Genomic DNA, 10,793 nt, shown 5'->3' with positions numbered 1-10,793 from the left:
TATGCCAGACAGACATAAAGATTACTTTGTACCCATCTTCTAAGCCAGACAGACAGACAAACATGAGGATTACTTTATAGCTATGCTTCTATGCCAGAAAGATAGACATGAGGATTAAACACCTGCTTCTATGCCAGAAAGATAGATATGAGGATTAAACACCTGCTTTTATGTCAAACATATATATACAAGAAATGCTTTATACCCATGCTTCTATGCCAGATAGACATGAGGAATACTTCATACCCATGCTTCTGTGCCAGACAGAGATATGAGGATTACTTTATACCCATGCTTCTGTGCCAGACATAGAGATATGAGGATTACTTTATACCCATGCTTCTGTGCCAGACAGAATGACATGAGGATTATTTTGTACCACTATTTTTTATAGAGGTTGGGGTATAATAAAAAGATATATTTAAAACAACTTTTATTGGTCTCTCTCTTAGTTATGCTTACTTTTGAAATTGATATAAAAACATTTTTTTAAAATCTGGAATACATTTTCGCATGAAACATTACATTCTGCAAGTTAAAACTGTACTGCCATTCTTATATTTATTTAATACAAACATTAAAAAAATTGGTACAACTTTGAAACACAATATTAACTTTGAGAAATGTAAATTAAACACTAAGGCCTAATCCACACATATTTCACAAAGTTAAACTGTATCCAAAAATCACAATAATGTCGATCTTTAAAAACAATCTTTTTACATACACAATAATAGTGAAATTAAACTATCCAAAAATCACAATAATGTCGATCTTTAAAAACAATCTGTCTACAATACACAGTAACAGTGAAGTTAAACTGTATCCAAAAATCACAATAATGCCAGTCTTTATCAACAATCACTAGTTAAACTGTATCCAAAAAATACAATAATGCCAATCTTTAAAAACAAACACTGTATCCAATACACAGTAATACAAAATTGCAATAAAATTCCATGATAGGGCACATTAATTTATAACATGTTGGTAGAAAACAAATCCCAACAACATTGTTTATAATAATATAGCAAAGTGTGAACTTGACAGCACTTACATCTATGAACAAATATTTAAAAATGGACTTGAAAGCACCTACAGGCATGAACAAAAATTTAAGTATGGACTTCTTTATAATTCCAAAACTTAATTGGAAAATCTTAAACATTAAAAAAAAACATTAATATGACTATTGGACATACATGTAATTTGGGATGTCCTATTAAGAAAGCAAAAATGGTAACAATGATATCCTATGAACATACGTAAGAAAAATTTATAGTATTGCCATGATAAAACTGACATTTCCAATATATACTGCCATAGCATTACATCTCATCTCAAAGAAAGCAATATATATACTCCTATATCATTACATCTCATCTTAAACAAAGCGATATATATACTCCTATATCATTACATTTCATCTTAAACAAAGCGATATATACACTCCTATATCATTACATTGCATCTTAAAGAAAGCAATCTGAATCATTTAAGTCATATGTCTATAAGTAATGATCTTCTTTGATTCCTTTGTGCACTTTGTCAAGCAATATAACCAAAATATCCATAAGACATACTACCTTGCTATTTACCAGTGATATGTGAACATGATCCAGATATTTATACAAGCATAGTAATTTTTAAACAAACTTTGCATAATGCAAATTCCACAATTGTTCCTCCAAAGTCTCTTGCTTTTTTATTTTATCTCTGTAGGCAGTTTGTAAGACTTTGTCTGGATTGTCAGATTTATTTAAAAGCAGGCAAAAGAAAATTCATAGGACTCAACTTAAAATCGAGTATATATGCTATCATTAGCATACCACATCATTTAAAATTACAGTATTTTAGTTGACACTTTTACTCCATGTGAATTAGTCATAATTATTAGTGTAGACAGAAAAATTTCAGTAAAATGGTTGAAAAATGTTGAAGTTATAAACTTGAATTTGCATATAATACAGAGACCATAGAGTCAGGTGACAGACATTAGGCCTAAAATTTCCTGTAAGTCCCATGATGTCTCACATCTTTACCATTGATACTATTGGTCTATGTCTGTTAGCACATTAGGGTTTGAGTGATATCTCATCAATAGTAGTGGTCGATGGTCCATGGCTAACAGCACATGTTAGGGTATGAATGACACAGCAAATACTTAAAAATTCCTATCAAATAAAATTTTTAAATAAAAATGCCAAAAAAGTGAGGGTCTAATAAAAAATTAAACTATATCATTAACAATCAAAAAGTTTTTTAAAAAAAAGATATTAAAGACAACATAACTCTTGAATTTTGATCATCTTTGCTGGCACTACCAACCAATGGTAATTGGAGATAACAGACTCATCTTTCCTCCATCAATGTCTATGGTCTGAAAATAAAAATGGGAACAATTACATTCAAATACTCTCAGATAAGATCAGTAATCTTTACAAAATTCAAAACAATCTGGCTCTACATGTGTCACATGACTATTTCTTTGGCCAGACAAGTCTATACATACATCTAATGAACCACTATCTGCAAACATGCAAAATTCATTTTTTTGTCAATAATGAACTAACACTGAGTACATGATGATGTAAAAATGAATTCACTCAAGCTACATTACAAAACATTTTCACAAAACTACAGTAGGTACTACATAAAATAACTATAACAGCTTCCATTTGGACAAAAAAATAGTATATGTCACACCTGCAACATTTTTCTGATTCAATCCTTCTTAGTTGTATAGCATTGCCAAGAAAAACATGTAATTAACCAGACTGTGCATTTACACAGAACAGCCTGAAACTAAAAAAAGAAAAAGCCTTTCCAACAAAAACTGAAAAATAAGGTAGCAGACAATATATGTTATAGCATATCATGAATGACTGCATGATCAATTAAACATAAATGACTTAGGGATAAGAATGAGCTAAACCATACATTACATTCTATTACAAACAAATTATATAATACAAAATAAGCATCCAGTACTAATAATTACAAGCTTTTAGGACGCAGATCATATCAGAGGTACAGTTGAAAGAAATGCACAAAACATAATGAGATTTCAAAACTTTAGAATACCAAAGTCTCAAAATTCAATTCAGATAGGAAGATTAAAAGGAACTGCTGACAGATACCCTATATTCTTTCCATCCTATCAAACAAAGTGTGTGATCTTGCATTGATGACGTTAGCACACAATGTTGTTCATCAGAAAGTCTTACACTGCTTGAAATCTGTTCAATTAAGCCTCTCTATTACACTATAATTTACCACAGGTACATACAGATGCTATTACTGCATGGCGTAATAGACTGACATTGAAAGATCACTGTTTTGTTGGCACATGTACATACATATAATAATTACTGTATGTCTTAATGGACTGACACTGAAGGAACATTGCTTTGTTGGCACATGTACATACATATGATACTTACCATATCACCTAAATGAATGAAGGAAGGAACACTGCATTACTGACATTTGAAGACAATAAAAAGACAAACAAGGCTTTGAAGTTCTGCATAATGTTAGTATTAAATAAGAGAAATATACAAATTATATTATTCATATAAGCAGTCAAATTTTACACAAATATCCAGGGTTTGCAAATAAGCAGTATACAAATAAGATGAATCAGCTGTATTACACACATATGATAACCCACTGTTTGCACACCTAGAAAAGTCCATTTTTGGTCAACAGGGGACAAGGGTTTAAAACATTAAGTAAACATAAATTTACTCCTGTTACTTTGCAGAAGAATATTTGGTAAACAATGTACCAAAAAGTGTAACAGCTTACACATGGAATTAACAGCTCATCTTGCACCTGCAACATCTGCACATTCTGTTTTAAGTACCATAAAAACAAACTTACTAGACGTGTCAAACTGCAAACTGCACAGACCCAGGTCTGCCATCACATTTTGCACTGTCAGATCTGGTTTTGTGCAGTTTGTAAGGAGTAATCAGTAAAACAAAGAAAACAGACCCTAATCTGCAGACACATTATGATACAGCAAATAAAGATTTTTGTTGATTGCAATTTGACTCGACTTGTAAACGAGTATATATGGTACATGTCATCTCTTGCATAAGCAGTGCAAATCTGACATTACCACATGCATGAAAGCTGCCCACCCCCATTTTCTGGACAAATCCATGTTTTTCTTGATATATAATGTTATCAGACCTGTATAGATCTATTGCAGGATGAAAACATGGCAACAGCGTTTGACACATGAGAAAATTGCTCTAAATTATCAAAGCCAATAAATTACTTAAAAGCTTTAACTGATTGACATATTCTATGCATGACAAAATAATGAAAATGTTTATTAAGAATTATATATTTTCAGCAATATTTAACACTAGCTTGCCATGCTTTTGTTCACCAAAGTTTTGGCCAACTGACACCATCTGCATACCAAAATGTTGGCCCAATGACATCACTTGCCCATCAAAGTTTTGGCTCACACCATTTGCCTACCAAAGTGTTGGCCCACTGACACCATTTGCCTACCTAAGTGTTAGCCCACTGACTTTGCCTCCCAAAGTTTTGGCCCAATGGCACCATTTGTCAGAATTTGACCACAAACCCTTTCTACATGGGGTAAAAGTGGATATTTATCATATGCATTGTCCCCTTTCATCCCAAGATGGAAATAACATATTCTTTTTTCTTCAGAATTTTCAAATATGTTCAAAATGTGTGACCATGAGAACCTGTCCAACAATACCTTCCAAAAAATAACACAAATCCACAAATAATTTTTCTAAAATTTTTCTGCTTCTCACTTGCGGGTGAATATTAGCTTTTTCTTCAACCATCTACCATACAAATTCTCACTGTCATGAAATGTTATCTACATGTATAATACTGTCAGATCATTAACTGAAACAAGTTCAAGCTTACAATTTTTGTTGTAATTCACTGATAACCCTGTGATAAATTAATAAAAAGTGAAATGAAATTTTACAAAATTCCACAATGAAAACCACAAATATTAAAAGACAACACAAATCCACAAAAATCATTAAAAAGATCTGCAGTATTGTAGAAAAATCCACAGGTGTGATATCAAATACCTGCAATCAATGGGGATTTGAAATGTTACTTACATGTACATGTACAAAAACATTTTGAAATATTAATCAATCAATAATATAACAGATTTTTATGCAGGAAAAATAAAAACAAATAATTACCAATCTGTGTTTTATGTTGTATGAGAGAATCTAAATTACACAGAAAATCATTTAAAATTTGTCAAATACCTCCAAAATGGAAAGGAAAGGGAGACAACAAACATCTCAATAAAGAGTAACAGTGCTGAAGAATTATCAGAATGTGTGAAATTGATGAATAATATTTTCAAGCCCTACCTTTATTTCCTTATTAAATTCCTCCTATATTCAGAAAATTACCTCATTTTTGGAATGGAGGGGGAATTCCACCCACACCCTGTAACCCCCATACAATTTCTGATCTAAAATAGACCCTGTCAAGCTTATAAATGCTTATTTTCATCAAGTACTATGAATTTTGTTCATTAATATTCACTGGCCATATGTTTTCACACACATATACACTAGCCACACAATTGCTAGTGGAGCCACTTCTGACATATACATGACAAAGAATGTCCCAAGACACATTCATATCAAGTCTGACCAAACTTGGTTAAGCCATTCATTGCTGTGGAATCATCCTTGATAGAATCTTGACAAAGCATGCCCTAACAAATATTCCTATCAAGTTTAATCAAAATTAGCTCAACTGTTCAAGAGAAGACAAACAAGTTTTCCATCTAGATGCTAAGGAAACCACATTGTTGCTAGGAGAGCCACAGAAAACAAAATCTTTATATTGCATTACCTAACAAACATTCCTAGCAAGTTTTATTAAAATTGGTTCTGCTATTCAAAAGAAAATGTCTAAAATATTTTCCACAAAGTTGCTATGAAAAACACCATTGCATGGCAAGCCAACCCAGATTCAACTTTGATAAAGCATTTCCTAGAAACATTGCAACCAAGTCTGATCACTGTAGAAGTTACAAAAATAGGCTATCTAATCTGATGCTAAGGAAGTCACACCATTATTAGCAGCACCACTCTGGATACAATCTTGATAGAATATAATCTAACAAACTAAGTTTGATCAAAATTGGCTCAGCTATTCGTGAGAATAAGTTCCACATGGTTGTTATGGAAGCCACAATGATGCTGGGGAAGCCACCAGGGTCAACATTTTCATACAGCATGTCCTCAAAAACAATTCTCCCAAAGTTTATCAAACTTGGCTCTGCCATTCTAGAAAAAAAGTTGCTAAGAAAACTACATCACTTTCAGTTGAGCCACTCCAGACACAATTTTGACAAAGCATATCCTCACAAATATTCATACCCACTTTGATCAAAATTGGCTCTGTTACTCTAGAAAAGAAGTAAAACAAAACAAGTTTTCTATCTTGATTCCTAGTGAAGCCATATCATTGCTAGAGGTGCCATACTGAACACAATTTTAGTAGAGTACAGTATGTCCTAAGGAACATTCATACCATGTTTGAATGAAATTGGCCAAACAATTTTTGAGAAGAGGTTGAAAATACCATTGTGAATAGATAACACACTGAAGCATGATAGATGCAAGACCAAACCACTTGGCTGTAACAGCCTCTAAAAAGGACTGACACTCTATGGGCCAAAATTATTTTCCAGGAATCCAAGATAAAACAGTTTTTTCTATATAATTGAAGAGCACTGAAACCATAATTGATATTCTTGAACTATAACAAAATTTTCAAGCTGGCCACTCTGTGTGTGCAAAGCGGTGTAAACCACATGTCAATATGACTTTCTGTTCAAAAGTAGTAGCGATCTCACATTTTCAAAATGGTTGCTAAGGTGGCCATATTGGATGTGACATTGGCACAATTTTTATTCAGGACCCACTAGATGACAAAAATCTTTTAGTGATAACCTCATGCTGATATGAACAGACATTCAGGAGAAGTAGAATTTTAGGATGACCTTTGTGGCAGCCATATTGGAGATCTAAGCATCATTATTTCCACACAGGACTAACCAGACTTCAGCAGCAGTCTATTAGTGAAAACCCCCATGTTGATATGACCACCCATCCAGGCGAAGTGGTGATAGCAATACTTTCAAAATGGCAGTTATATTAGAGGTCTGAATGGCACCATTTTCATTTAGGGCCAACCAGACAGCATAAGAACACTTGGTGAAAACAAGATCTCAAACTGGCTGTCAGGGTGGCCATAATGGATGTCAGGTTAGCTCCATTTTCAGTCAGGACCAACTAGACAGCATAAGTCTTTTAGTGAAAAACTAATGTTGGTAAGACCATATGTTTCAATGGGATAGTAATAAAATTGTTCAGATGCATTAAATGAGGGTCTAATACACATACATTTATATAAATTATAATTCCAATATGAATCTGTGATGTTACAAAGTGAAGTACGGTACCTGTGATCCAAGATCATATCTGTAGTTGGCCTTCTTTCCATTTATCAATACTGACTGGGGAGCACTGGACACACCTAGTACAGTAACCGTATTGAGCGGCATCCCTTCAGAGGATATGTATCCAGACTTGACCACAACACTCTGCAAGGTGTTCTGCAACAAAAGATCAAGGAATCAGTTGAATGTTCACCAGATGATTCATATTCCTTTAATCTTTAACTATTTGACACTACAAACTAAAGTATGTGCACACTGCCCTTTGTTTAAATGGAAAAACTTAGATATCATTCAAATTCTTTCATAAATTTACATTACATGAACTTAAATGGACGTATGTGTTACCTACAGAGTTTAACAGTACATAGCACAATCCTGGCTATAAAGCAACATTTGAAAGTTGAAGGCTAAAACTATTAGGAAAAAAAACTGAAGAAGATAAACCTTTCCAAATAAATATAATTATGTAGTCTTTCAAGGTAAAAAAGAAAACATCTTAAAAAAGTTGTAAAAATATATAAACTGAAAATTGCTAAAGTCTTCAGGAAGAAAAATGCTTATAAATAAAGTAAATATTTTCTTGGTAAAAGATAAAATGAAAAACGTTGCCAAAGTTCTTTTAAGAAGTATAATGAAATATAAGGGTTTAAATACAGGATCAAAACTTTTATATAAACAACATTCTCTTTGAAAGTCAAAGAATTTTGTGGCAATCAAGTTAACATTATAAGATTTCTGCATCACAGTTTAGAAAGATGATTCACTTGACAAGAATGTGCTCAACTCTCAGAAAACACTGGTGCAGTATATATTCTGTTCAAGGTATACCCTTCAGTAGCTATGCATGTCATATTTATGACTGACATGATACATCTTCATCTCTCCTATTAGGTTCTATATAAACAATGCCCTCTCTAATGGTGGTTGGATGTTTTGTCACTTGATTCATGTAATACTTAAAGCATTATATGGGATCTTCCATTCAAAAATAGGTAAAGCACCATTTTGGATCTTCCATTCAAAAATGGGTAAAGCACTGTATAGAAGCTTCAATTAAAAATTGGTACCTACTGGGTATCAATGCTACTTTATCTGCTATCTCAATACCCTTAGTGTCAATGTGACTGGGGTAGTCAAAAATGCAGCATACTTCTAGTGACTGTATAAGCAGATCCTGTTTCTTTAATACTTGTGGATAATATGGGACTGACAGATGAGATAAAGTCAACAGATTTTCAACTAACACAAATTTCTTATATATAATATATACATTCCTTTGATGAATTCCTAAAATAACTGTTCAAACTAAGCCAGATTTAATATAGGTTAGTAAATTATTTTAAACGTTTTCAATTCATTGTTATGATGCTAGGGCCCTCGATTCTTTCAAGGGCTGCGGTACAACAATTACTAGAGGAAACAAATTAGAAACAACAAAATCTGTGCACTTGAACCATACAATACTACAATTGTTTCTAATTTTAAACACAAAGGCTAAAGTAGCCATGTCAATAATGTTGCATTTTCAAAAGTTCATTTTATAGGCAAATATTCAGTAGAGAATCAATTGATAGGGTCAGTTAACAGTAGATGGAAGGCAGCACATAAAACACTCTGGAGAACTAGTTCTAAAATACACATTCTTACCTTTTGAACTGTGAAACTGATATGGTTGTACATTCCACTTTCATATGCATCTGAAAATAGAATAAATGAATGAAAGTCATATTTTCAGTAACCTAATCTACAGCAAAATCAAAATAGAAAATACTGATTTCAATTATGTCTATATTTCAGGAAAAGGCAATTTTAAGCCTTAGGTAATTTTCTAATGTCAAACTCATAACATAAGCAAGCATTATCACCTGATTTCTAATTTCCTTATTTTCATTTGGAGTCTGAATACTTTTTTTAAAAAGTAAATGCATGACTAAGTATTTCTGTGTGATAACCTTAATATCTATATGTACCATGCAATAAGATTATAGTACCTACTAATTGCCTGTTTAATAAAAAATCATGTAATAATCTTACTTCAAACTTAAGTTTAATAATTATGTTTGTCAATACTTTGTGGGGAAAATATTTAACATGAATTCTGCCTTGAGAGCAGTTTAACATTTATCTTATGGTAAAAGCCAAAACACCATGTTATATAAACTGAATTCCAGCCAGAGGTCTTAACAGACACAAATTAACTAAACCTATGATGACTGCATAATCAAATATTATGTGTCCAACAAAAAAATGAATTGGTTTATTAAATGTCATATCAATAACATATAGAGTGATGAAAATACTATCATCACCTGGACTTAATTTATCTTCCCTAAGGTAAATAAAGGTAGTAAACACACAGTGGCAATAAGAATCAATCTAGTATGTCAATTTGTCAACTTACTGGGCTAGACTTGACTAATGAGAATCACTTCAAGCACCTGCTTACATATAATCCATCACAGTGGCATATAACGACTATATATACCTTTACAAAATGAAGTCAAGTAACTTAACATGTGCTTCTCTTTATTTATTATAAGTAACAGCAACGAATAGAACTGAAGAACAAAATAATTTCATAAAACCATGATATAAATACAGGATCAATCAGACAAATAAAAAAGCTTTTTTAAGGATATTTCAAATGTGGAAAATAATGAAAATGGAACAAATTACCAAAATGAACCAAATCATCACATGCTTGCATTAACTTGGGGCTGTCCACAATTAAAAAAAACTGGGGGGGTGTGTGGGGTGGGGGAGATTAGAAGGCAATTTAATCAAATATTGTTGGTGATGGTATACCAACAGAGGCTGTTTTGAGTGTGCTATGCAGGCAGGCTAACTGTCTTTGAATAAATATCTTCAGACACTCCCTCTCCACTTCCAACACCCATCCCATCCCCACCCTCCACCCCTGCCTCCAAATTTATTCAGGAAAATCCCTCAGTTCTTCCTTCCCCAAGACACTGTTCCACCATTCCAACCATCAGATTTCAACTGTTTGGGACTGTTGTGAATACCTACAGAAACAACAAAATCCATCTTGGTGTTTTTCATCTTAAACCATGTGGTGCAAATTAACTGATTAAGGGTGCTTAAGTCTATAACAATTCAGAGAAGCTGTTGGTCTTTCAGAGCAGGAAAAGTCTTGAATAAAACCCAGGCGAATTTATACTGTGAATAATTTTGACCACCCTTTTCTGGCAAAGATTGATTTCTTGGCACAGAGTAGTTACTTTGAATGGGTTGCTGGGGAGGTTGGTAGCTGAAGTGACCCTGGATAGTGGAG

General features: G+C 32.9%; 1 protein-coding gene across 2 annotated transcripts in view; it reads right to left on the bottom strand.

The window, feature by feature from the left end:
- Positions 1-418: 418 nt before the first annotated feature.
- The window catches only part of LOC149805921 (lysosomal alpha-glucosidase-like), a 72,490-nt gene continuing 62,115 nt past the window's right edge, over positions 419-10,793 (bottom strand). For both annotated transcript variants that reach the window (XM_089950701.1, XM_089950699.1), the window contains exons 18-20: positions 9,149-9,198; positions 7,505-7,657; positions 419-2,380 (exon numbers count right to left, since the gene is read on the bottom strand). In XM_089950701.1, coding sequence (XP_089806827.1) covers positions 2,321-2,380; positions 7,505-7,657; positions 9,149-9,198 — 263 coding nt within the window. In that variant the 3' untranslated portion in view covers positions 419-2,320. The remainder of the gene's footprint in view (positions 2,381-7,504; positions 7,658-9,148; positions 9,199-10,793) is intronic.

Source organism: Sinohyriopsis cumingii, chromosome 2 (genome assembly GCF_028554795.1).
Source record: "Sinohyriopsis cumingii isolate HCF-2022 chromosome 2, ASM2855479v2, whole genome shotgun sequence".
Lineage (NCBI taxonomy): Eukaryota > Metazoa > Mollusca > Bivalvia > Unionida > Unionidae > Sinohyriopsis > Sinohyriopsis cumingii.
This window is presented reverse-complemented; position numbering and strand designations above follow the sequence as displayed.